We start from the raw sequence: 10,705 nt of genomic DNA, 5'->3' as shown, positions 1-10,705 counted from the left end.
TAAGAAATTGCTTCTCAGATCGTAATGTTGATCTCTCGCGAACACTTCCTGGCCCTGATAGCAGCGGCAGCTTTGCAATTTCCTGCCTTGGTTGCGGCTCAAGACCTCAAGGAGCAAGTCTGGTCGGTTTTCGCATATACTCTTTACGGGGATAGTATCCCGAACGCCCTGCCTCGCCCAAGGGCGTTGACTCCCTACGGAGCAAGTGAATTGTATGCCGCCGGGTCCGCCTTTCGCGGCCGCTATGTTGCCATACATAGCGAGGGGAGTGGCGTGGAAACAAGAATACCGAGCCTGTCTCCATACGCACTAGAAGCCGAGGAGATATCTGTTCTTTCAAGTACCGATCAGCCAGCCGTGGCATCGGCCCAAGCTTTCATGCAGGGCCTGTATCCGCCTCTCGACCAGATTTACGATGGGAAATTCTATGACCCTTCTTTCGTGCTCGCTAACGGGTCGCTGTCTCGTGCTCCTTTGAACGGATATCAGTATCCTCAAGTTATCACCCTGGGCTCAGCAGATCCTCGATCGATCATTGTAGACGGCCGGTTTGAATGTACCCTACACGAAGTCGCTGACCTGGAGTACAAATTCAGTCCTGAGGTGCAGGAACTTACGCAAGAGTCGGAAGCATTCTACGGCCTCTTGCACAGCCAATCCTTGAGTGGAGTATATGATCTCTCCTCAGCCAATTATGCCAACGCGTTCTACATATCGGAATTCCTTGAATATGAGTTATTGCACAACAAATCATTGTTGTACTATTTGAATCGAGAGGATATCAAACGTGCGCGATGGTATGCAGACCACTATATGTACGCAACGAACGGCAACCTATCCTCGTCGGAACTCAGTGTATCCAATGACATCCGCACAATTGCAGGCAGAACATTGGCGTCGCATGTTTTGGAAGCTTTCGACACCAATATCCAATACCAGGGAGCTATCAGCAAGATGAGCCTTGTTTTTGGTGGTTCGGAATCCGCTGTCGCTCTTGCGTCGCTCATGCAGCTCGCCTCATCGAGCCAGGAGAACTTCTACTCGCGTCCAGACCTCGGAGCGTCGCTCGTCTTCGAACTGTTTAGCCTCGAAGCTGAAGCAGTCCCGACATATCCTGACCAGTCTCAGCTCTACGTGCGATTTCTCCTGCGTAACGGAACAGGCACTTCCGCCGAATTTCGGTCCTATCCACTTTTTGGACACGGTCCAAGTAATGATGCGATCCCATACTCCGAGTTCCACGCACAGATGGAGAGGTTCTCTCTTGGTTCGACCGAGCAGTGGTGCCTCGAATGCGGATCGTCGGCTGTGTTCTGTTCCGGAGTGATGGGCAAGGCTAAGAACACATCTGCCTCCGACAACAGGTTAAGCCTGGCTATTGCTGGCGTCATTGGAGCTGTGGTTATTATTGTCGCTCTRGCACTTGCTGCTATACCTTTTATCCTAGTGCGTGGGTTCCGTACGAGACGTATGCGTAGATCAAGCGCTGGGGGGTTCAAGGGTAATAGCAAGATGGCAAGCGATGCTGACCTTACCGCCAAAGATCCTACGCATGAGGATGTTAAGTCAGCGGAGAGCCCAGATGATGAGAGATTCGGGGTTGGAGCAGCAATCGTCCGTGGTCATGAGCGGACTGGAAGCTGGGAGATGAGGTCGACCCTTGGTGGGAATCGGACGACTGCATCTCCTTTTGAAGACGAACATGACGATACCTGGAATGCTCACAGCGTCCTTAAGCCAGTCCAGGCTCGGGAACATGTTTGAATATGGATCGCCATGCCCTTGTCGCGCGAGTTGAGCTGATCTATTCGCTGAACTCACCATTTCTAATATAATGAAATAGCCACATGAGAACTACTATTCAAGATGATAATTCCCTAGGTACCTGATAATAATACAACCCAAGTTCTTCATATCCATGATCTACACGTGCTCCTTCCTCACGAGAGCACTTGCTTACCGGCCTGGCAGGGTCTAGTGCACCTTCTAGATTCGCCCGATTATATAGCCAGAGTGAGTTTCTTCGACGCAAAACAACCAACAAGGACATCACAACATCACAGGAAAGCCTCTCTCGCATCTTGTCTTCGCATACTGCTTTGACACGTCTCATGTTTGTTGATCTTTTCCTTTGGACGTCCCCTAAGTACAATTTGCCCAACTCGGAAAAATGAGATATGACATCCCAACCTTGCTGGCAATGAGCCAGAATGTGCACATAGACCTTGGTCGATTCAGCGCGCAGGCACTGGGCTGTATGTGCCTCTGCAGTCATCATTCAAGCACAATAAGCTCGGTAATGCTAACGGTTTGATGTCATCCAGATAACTTGCTCCGGCAACACAAAGCAGATAGAAGTGTTTTGTCTGAGCGTCCAGTCAACGGGTCAAGGAACGTGTCAAATAGATCGCGTCAAAGTCAGGGAACCCACTCAACCTCGGGGCCTCGTTTACGCCACCCTAGTCGCCAGCCAAGTGATCCTCCACAAGGAGCTCTGGCTCAAGCTGATGCTGGATTCGCGAGATTTCTCAAGGAGCACACGTCCCCTAAACATCAACGTGTCACTGCTGGTGGCCGAATCGTTCCGATGGATTCACAGGGCTCTGCACCTCAGATGAAACTGTCAGCGATTGACCAAACCAAAGATGATCGTGGTACATTTTCTACTCCGACAATCGGTAAAGGCAGGTCCAAGGCCAAAGACAAGAGAGCACGGTCCGAGGATATTTGCCCCCATGCCGGTGCCGACTCGTCGTCTCCGCAACCTCAAGGAATACTGGCGACGCACGCGAGATTGTCAAGTATAAGTATGAATGACAAATCGGAGCCGCGGATCTCAGCTTCGACGTTAATTCCGACTATAGCGCCGGTTGCACTAGGTTCTTCCATGATTTCGCAGCCCAATGCGGCCCTCCCACTGATGAGCCAACAATATTTTCAATTTGAACCACAATTTCAGGAGCCTCATGCTCCCGTGCTGCAGAATTATGCTATGTATGGTCTCGCGGGGTATCCGTTCGCCTTTTCTCCATCCTTGCATGGATTGAGCGCATCGAACGTCATTCCTTTCATGTCGTCCGCATCGCAGGCACAGACCTCTGGCCTCATTACGCCATCGGATATACCTCCATGCAGCAGTATGATCGGTGGATACTCTTCGACCATCAGCCAATCTTCGTCAATACTAGACTCGTTTGTTCCAAACCATGCACCGCAGGGGTATCATCAAGTCGGCGGTCAAATGGCGGCCGTCAATCAGCCACTGTTCTCAATGGGGCCTTTCCTGGAATCCTCACTGCGCAAATCTCTGAGCCAAATCTCGATCGATTATGCAGCTCTGTCAACTCAGCTTACAAGTCTCGATAGACACATGGCCATGCATACTTGGGATATGGATCCCTGCGCGAAGAAGTCCTTGGTTGAACAGCGAAAGAGTTTGGTGCGAGAGTTAGATGTGGTGCGCTCGTACAAAGAGCAGTTGGAAGCAACCCTCAGAATCTCGAACGAACCGGGGAATCAGAAGGAAAAGGGGACAGGCGTCGCAGCCCAATCCAACAATTGTTTGCCTCAGAGCGTGTTGACCAATCAATTCCATCTGGAAATGCCCCCTTCTGCTTCACAATATGCGATACCTGGATTTCCCATGCTGTCCCCGGTCAGTGCAGTGCCACCAGTTCTGACGGTCGATCAGCCTGTGGACCCGTATTTTCAGTGGCAGGCCAGTCAAAATGTGGGAAGTCTGGACAATTATTTCGAATTTCAAAATCTATCCTCAGGGTGGAATGCTTCGACGGCCTCTAAGCTATCCCAACACAATCGGAAGTCTAACTCGGGATCGGAGCTTGCCAGAGCCAATACACAAGCTAGAGATCTCGTTGGAGGTAGGGCGAGAGAAGAAAAGACGGGCGTCAACAACGGCTGGACGGCCTTTTCGAAATCGTCATCCTCCGAACTCCGTGGTACAGAGCATACTAATGGGGATGCCACGCGAAAGGTTGATGCCGTCAACGAACTCATTCAAGGACTGTCACGAGTCCCAATAAAATCGACGTTGCCAAACGGCCATAGCTACAGTGAGAAAAACGCGAAAGCTCAGTCGTACCTTCAAAGGAAACCGTCCATGGAGTTGATCAAAGGCGCCGGCACTTACAGGCCGGTCGTACCACGTCTCGGAAGACCTTGGGCATCTGAAATGCCAATCCAACGAGCGCCCCTCCGGCGTGGCGATATGTCTTTCAAGACGGATGAGGACGCTGATAGCAAGTCATCGTCGTCTTATACATCGACAACAGATTCATGGGCTACTGGTCGTAGCGAGGAGTAAGCGTTTTTCTATGCCTGCCACGCCTAGCTCAAGAGTATTATCGCTGACGAAACCAGCAAGCGTTCGGTAGACGGGGATTCGCTCCACGGCCAACAGTGCGGAAACGATTTGGGGACGCATCAGGAAAGGTAAGGACGCCCCTATACCAATAGGGACAGTTGTGCTAAAACACGTGGACTCGTTGCCATAGTCGACGCTATCCCAACCTCGCTGCCGCAATAGACACGGTGCATACAGCGCAGCTTTCAAATACTAGTGGGTCAAATTCAAAAAGTTCACAGTCGCATAGCACAATCGCATATGGACCGCGTCCTTCTACTTCAGCGACTAGTATGACTGATTTGAGTGAAGAAACCAACTCTGTCAACGCGAAGCAGGCCAACCCCCAGCTACTCACACAGTACTTGAACAAGGATCACGGCTTGCTTGTTCAGAAAACTACCGCATTGGCAGTGTCTCAAAATGTCAATGCCCATGCGTTCCTCGCTGGTGTTGAAGGCATGCTAAACAGACCTTATTTGAGCGATATCAGTCATGGTGACGACAGAATGCAGGCCCTGGCCCAGAACGCAAAGCTGGGGAAAATTTGACAATCATGTGCAATGGGGGCTTGTGGCCTATAGTATTTACCGAGAACAAGCGAGTACATCTGGAATCACGAAGTTGGCTGTTCAGGCCATGGACAACGATACAGGTGCTCGGGATGTCAGACTTCGCTTAATTGGTGTTCGATCACAGTATAATCAGTTTCTGCATAGTTTAAGATGGCTTCTCGAGCAGGCTTATTGGATTAGCCCTCAAGAGGGCCCCTGCTCTTGAAGCTAGTAACATCACTTCGCGACAGGACGTCTTGTGTACTTAGCACCATACTTTCCAGGCAGGAGTTTAGCACTTTTTTATACATGGTAATTTGTTAGGTGGATCGAGTAGCTTCCCGCAAGCCCAAGTCGAACCGAAAGCGAGTTCTGCGTCATTCAATTAGTATCCTCGAGTCTTCGTGCGGTTCATTCATATGCATCGTCTGTACACATTCCGCAACTTGGTTGTACATTCCAAGGTAGAATCACAAAAGACTGCTCTGATGGAATGCGGTCTGGGCTGCCCTGGTGCCCCCAGAAGTTCCACTGTCAAGGACGGGAAACCGGGTCCCCTTGCATGATACCAAACCGAAGAAGGTCCACCAAAGAGTATTGTGATTTGAGAGTCTCGACTTCTCCCTAGTAAGTTCTCGCCACATATAGACAGAGACGCAGTCGTCCTAAGTAGCCTCACGTACTCCGTCGTAGGTACCAGTCTTTTGACACTTTTTCAAGTTCGAGATTGGCCACAGTGGCGATGGATGGATAGATATTCGATATTTGGATGACAGTGTCAACTAGGCTCCTTGTAATAGTTTTGTCTTTTCTGTTCCGTCCATGCTATTTTCCATAAGAGAAAAGGTAAAGGCAAAGACAAGATTTGGCCAATGTGACGAAGAGTGTGCCTGTCCATCTACGTGTCTTATCTCAGTCCAAACGGGGTTCATTGGAATGAAGAAACTTAACCTTTTGCTGAATTGGGTTTGATATCCGTGGCCAAGAGGCGAACAGCATTGAGCATTTCGATTGGCTTTCGATGGCTGAGTGGCGACAACAACATCCAAGAAACAATACTTAGTCTGTAGTTCGATACATAGATACTTCTTTAGAGGCTGCCTGGATGTTGGATATGTCTGGTGGATCGCTCATATTGGGGGTTTGGATAATTCCATTGTCTCCTCCATTGTGGTGGTATCGATCCTTATTAGAGGTATCAGCTATTAGATGACTCTTTAGATTCTTCTTCTATCATTCTTCCATCAAGCTTGGATAATGCAGCTATCTATACCCCATAGTGAGGTAGTTTGTTCACTAGTTCACCATCTCCAAAGGCCTTGACTAAGCCTGGAATCCCTCCACTCCACGTCTCCACTTCCGCTTTCCCTCTTTCTTGTTCTCTCTCCCTCTCTCTCATCATCCCTCGTCCCCCTTCTGTCCCATCCATCCTTTTCGGACGATCGAAGGATTCTTGTTGTCTCTCGTTTTAAAGTATTTCTATCTGTCATTTAGGGATATTTTGTCATCTCATTTCCACCCATGCGAATCGTCCCCGCGGCCTCTCTTGTTCCAGGGTGCACGTCCCTCTAAAGCGAGTTTCCTGGGCATCTTCAGCCAACCAACAACTCTGTACCGCCAACGTTGTCCCCGCGGTTTCCAGTCCGTTGCAGGCCGCCCTCCCACACGGCTCGCCCTTCGTCTATCCTACTGTGCCGCATTTCATCTTCCTTTCTTGCTCGGGCGATTTTTGGATTTCCTCGCTCTTTCGATAGCAACGTACAGGTGGACGTTTGGTGGTATCTTCAACCTCACCAACCACCGGCATGACGCAGCTTTTCGCTTCTAGTCCGTCCAGTGTGACGAATGAGAAACGTGGGAACTTCCCCGGTCTATCCCTGGCTTCCAAAAAACACAACGAATCGAGCCATTTCCCGACCAGGATAAAGAATTTCTTCCGCATCAATAGTTCCAGCAGCAATGTCACTTCTCATTCCAGCAGCGACCGAGAACGAGACCGAGACGCCAGCCCGTCCAGCGGCGCCAAGGTGGAGGCGAAGTCGACATTCAGACAATCCCGTTTCCTACCTACTATCGGTCGCAATCGCTCAACCACCGTCGCAAGTGAAGGCAACCCGCTCGATGAAGGCGTCTCCCCCACTGCTACTGCCAATCCATACTTCGTTCACCAGGGTCAGCCTTCCCTGCAGCATCGCAACGACGGTTCAGTCCCCTCCTCTCCTCCAGACACCCCTGAACTGCAGGTGGATGGTGTCTCTGCTACTGAGCAGGCTACGACAGCCAACAAGGAGGAATTAGCGCGGAAGCTTCGCCGGGTTGCCTCCGCACCAAATGCACAAGGCCTTTTCACGCAAAGTCAGTCTGATGCACGTCCTCAGACCGCGGAGATGGGTAAAGAGCCTCTACTCGAACAATTGGGGGCCACTCAGTCTCAAGTTAGCCTGGTAGAAGCCTCTGGAGATAGTGACATTAGTGCACTTGCCGTACCCAAACTGGGTCCGGACAGCAAGATCCCGAGTCCCGGTCAGATTCGCAACGCGGCTACTTTCCGCAGGACGTATAGTTCGAATTCGATCAAGGTCCGGAATGTGGAGGTTGGCCCTAGCAGTTTTGACAAGATCAAGCTGATCGGCAAGGGAGATGTAGGCAAGGTCTACCTTGTTCGTGAGAAGAAGTCGAGTCGCTTGTATGCGATGAAAGGTAAAACCCCCGCGATTCTGCCATTCATGCAATGTCATCCAATTGATGGCTTTGGACTTACTGGAAAACATAAACTAATGTGCCCGAATAGTTTTGAGTAAAAAGGAGATGATCAAGAGAAACAAGATCAAGCGCGCACTGGCCGAGCAGGAAATTCTTGCTACGAGCAACCATCCGTTCATTGTGACTCTGTACCACTCTTTCCAGTCTGAGGACTACCTCTACCTGTGTATGGAGTACTGCAGCGGCGGTGAATTCTTTCGAGGTGTGCAACCCAGTGCAATTGTCCCAGAGCGTATTACTGATCACATACTGCGCAGCACTTCAAACACGCCCAGGAAAGTGTATATCGGAGGATGCCGCCCGTTTCTATGCAGCAGAAGTCACTGCTGCTCTAGAATACCTCCATCTCATGGGATTCATCTACCGCGATTTGAAGCCAGAAAGTATGTCATTTTCCCGAAACGTAATCCAATATCAGTGATCGCTCCTTACTAATGATGGTATCTTGGTAGACATTCTTCTGCACCAGTCTGGCCACATCATGCTGTCAGACTTCGATCTTTCCAAACAATCTGGACCAGGCGGGGCCCCTACTATGATTCCTGCGCGCAGCGGCAACTCCGCCACGTCGTTACCCACCATTGACACCAAGTCATGTATTGCCGACTTCAGAACAAACTCTTTTGTTGGCACTGAAGAGTACATTGCCCCGGAGGTCATCAAGGGTTGCGGACATACCAGCGCGGTGGATTGGTGGACTCTGGGCATCTTGATCTACGAGATGCTTTACGGGACCACGCCGTTCAAGGGCAAGAATAGGAATGCAACGTTTGGGAACATCCTGAGGGACGAAGTGCAATTTCCAGAGCATGCGGGAGTGCAGCAGATCTCGAAGTAAGCCTGCCGTCAAGTGAAGTCTTACCTCGTTCGTCTAAACTAACAGTTTCATCTACAGTTTATGCAAGTCCCTGATCCGCAAGTTGCTGATCAAGGATGAAACAAAGCGTCTTGGCGCTCGAGCTGGAGCGTCGGATGTCAAGACTCATCCTTTCTTCCGGCAGACGCAATGGGCGCTCATCCGCCATATGAAACCGCCGATGATTCCACACCAGAGTCGCGGAACGGACACGGCGAATTTCCGCAATGTCAAGGAGAGCGCCAGTGTCGAAATCGGCGGGACTTCGAAGTCCAAGGGCGTCCCTCTAGAATCGGGCCTTGCCACGCCCAACGGAGAGGTGGCCGATCCTTTCGAGGAGTTCAATAGTGTTACGCTTCATCATGACGGAGACTTTTAGCTGGTTGATCCACGAGCTCGCAACGACAAATATATGCTTTTTTTCTGCTCCTTTGCGACAAACCGCCTGAGCGGCGCTTTCAGACCTCTGATGTGAGGTTACTTTCATGATCATGACGGCATGAAGATCTGTGTTCGAACGTTCATATTATGTTGCACCTATTAACTTGGAGTTTGGCGTGTCTAGAGCTACCCCGTTGGCTTTTATTCTTACATTCTGCTTTGCTCAAGGTGATTGTGGACTTTCGTTTCTCTAGGACAGTGCGAATTTTGTCTTCGGACTTTCTATGCTTTGCGGGTGATTTTCGGCTTTTTCATATTCTTTTCGATTCCAGGATGCGACAGTTTCATCTTCCCTTTCCATTACTGTCACTATTGCAGAAGACGGCGTTTTTTGATTTCGGTTATATTAGCGGACCAGTTCTGATCCATCCCGTCATTGGAGGTCAGCGTCGAGTGTACTAATTACTCGGGCGTGGATTGTTCGACTATTTTGTGTTCATGTATCTGTTGTTCCCTGCAAAAACGAATGTTGCGGTCCGTAAGAGGAGCTGGCCTGGCCTCGGGACATGGAGTACTCAAGCGGTCACTGAATGGATTCTAGCATTTTGATTTTCAGAGAATTAATGGCAATAGAAGTCTATGTAGAATATCTGAGATCCATATTGGAGATTATAAATTAAATACTACGCGGTAGCATGCCGTGGTGTTTCCCTGAATGACTTGGGTGATCTAATTCAAAGAAAACCCGCCACGCGACCCAAAGACCCAAACAAACAATCCTACCCAAGTCAACAAATCGAGAGCAAACCACCTCATCACCTCATCGAAATCTAGACATCAACAACTGGAAATCAGAACATCGAACAAACCGAATCCCAACATCAGCTCCTTACCGGCCAGGACCACCAATCCCTCGCAAGTCGCAATGTCCTCCTTCGACGAAGACCCCGCCTCCGCCGCCAGCCGCGAATGCGCTCCCTCCTCCCCAATAACAACCGAAAACCCTCTCCTGCGCGCCTCGAACCCCCTCGTCTCGGATCTCGAGCAGGAAGTCCTGGACGAGTATACCCGGCTCCTGGGGAACGTGAACAAGGTACGGTACACACTCGCGCCTACGCCTACCCCTCGTCCCCGTGCACGAACCCCCACCAGCTAGCTACATTGTACAAGTCTGAACGGGTGATGCTAACGATGATGAGGGGATAGTTATCGGATAAACTGGCCGGGCTGGCGGGGGATCCGACCTCGTTGACGCTTGATGGGTTGAGACTGCTGGAGCGCAAGACTGCGACGGTGTGCACGCTGCTCAAGGCGAGTGTGTATAGTATTGTGTTGCAGCAGCAGATGATCAATGAGAGTGAGGAGCAGCAGCAGCAGCAGCAGCAGTACGCGGAGGCGCAGGATGAGCAGTTCCAGGGGCAGGGGGTGGGATATGAAGGGGATGTTAGCCTTATGGGGAGGTATGCGTGAATCAAGTATTGACAGAATTCAATGTGTATGGACATGGGAATGGGTTTGCATGGACTGCATGGGCGGCATTGGTTAACCTGTATGATTTATTCTGGATGCGTTATGGCGGCTTATTTGTTTCATAGATTCGACGGGTTCATGACAATATGGCGCGGAGTTTAGTTTCATGGAATAGACTGGTTCTGATAATATGGCAGTGGCTTGGTACAAGTACATGGTAAGAAGACATGGAGAGTAAAGGAAGCCCAAAACAATTATATACACCGCCGTAACGCAGCAAGCATTGAGTGAGAATGCCGCTCAAATTGTGTCCGTAAT

At 50.2% G+C, this 10,705-nt stretch overlaps 4 protein-coding genes across 4 annotated transcripts; all 4 read left to right on the top strand.

The window, feature by feature from the left end:
• Positions 1–24: 24 nt before the first annotated feature.
• Aspvir_003955 (uncharacterized protein) lies at positions 25–1,764 on the top strand (the record flags this gene model as incomplete). Its single annotated transcript, XM_043267193.1, has 1 exon — positions 25–1,764. The coding sequence occupies one exon, from the start codon at positions 25–27 to the stop codon at positions 1,762–1,764; it is 1,740 nt and encodes a 579-aa protein (XP_043123128.1).
• A 406-nt stretch (positions 1,765–2,170) lies between these two features.
• Aspvir_003954 (uncharacterized protein) lies at positions 2,171–4,914 on the top strand (the record flags this gene model as incomplete). Its single annotated transcript, XM_043267192.1, has 3 exons — positions 2,171–2,255; positions 2,325–4,320; positions 4,515–4,914. 3 exons carry the CDS (start codon positions 2,171–2,173, stop codon positions 4,912–4,914), a joined length of 2,481 nt encoding a protein of 826 aa, XP_043123127.1.
• A 1,808-nt stretch (positions 4,915–6,722) lies between these two features.
• Positions 6,723–8,915, top strand: Aspvir_003953 (putative serine/threonine protein kinase (Nrc-2); the record flags this gene model as incomplete). Its single annotated transcript, XM_043267191.1, has 5 exons — positions 6,723–7,617; positions 7,709–7,882; positions 7,938–8,063; positions 8,133–8,514; positions 8,576–8,915. The coding sequence occupies 5 exons, from the start codon at positions 6,723–6,725 to the stop codon at positions 8,913–8,915; spliced, it is 1,917 nt and encodes a 638-aa protein (XP_043123126.1).
• A 927-nt stretch (positions 8,916–9,842) lies between these two features.
• Aspvir_003952 (DASH complex subunit DAD3 family protein) lies at positions 9,843–10,387 on the top strand (the record flags this gene model as incomplete). The annotated part of the gene is made up of 2 exons (XM_043267190.1): positions 9,843–10,010; positions 10,124–10,387. 2 exons carry the CDS (start codon positions 9,843–9,845, stop codon positions 10,385–10,387), a joined length of 432 nt encoding a protein of 143 aa, XP_043123125.1.
• Between the last annotated feature and the right edge of the window lie 318 nt (positions 10,388–10,705).

This window comes from Aspergillus viridinutans (assembly GCF_018404265.1).
Source record: "Aspergillus viridinutans IFM 47045 DNA, scaffold_2, whole genome shotgun sequence".
Classification (NCBI taxonomy): domain Eukaryota; kingdom Fungi; phylum Ascomycota; class Eurotiomycetes; order Eurotiales; family Aspergillaceae; genus Aspergillus; species Aspergillus viridinutans.
This window is presented reverse-complemented; position numbering and strand designations above follow the sequence as displayed.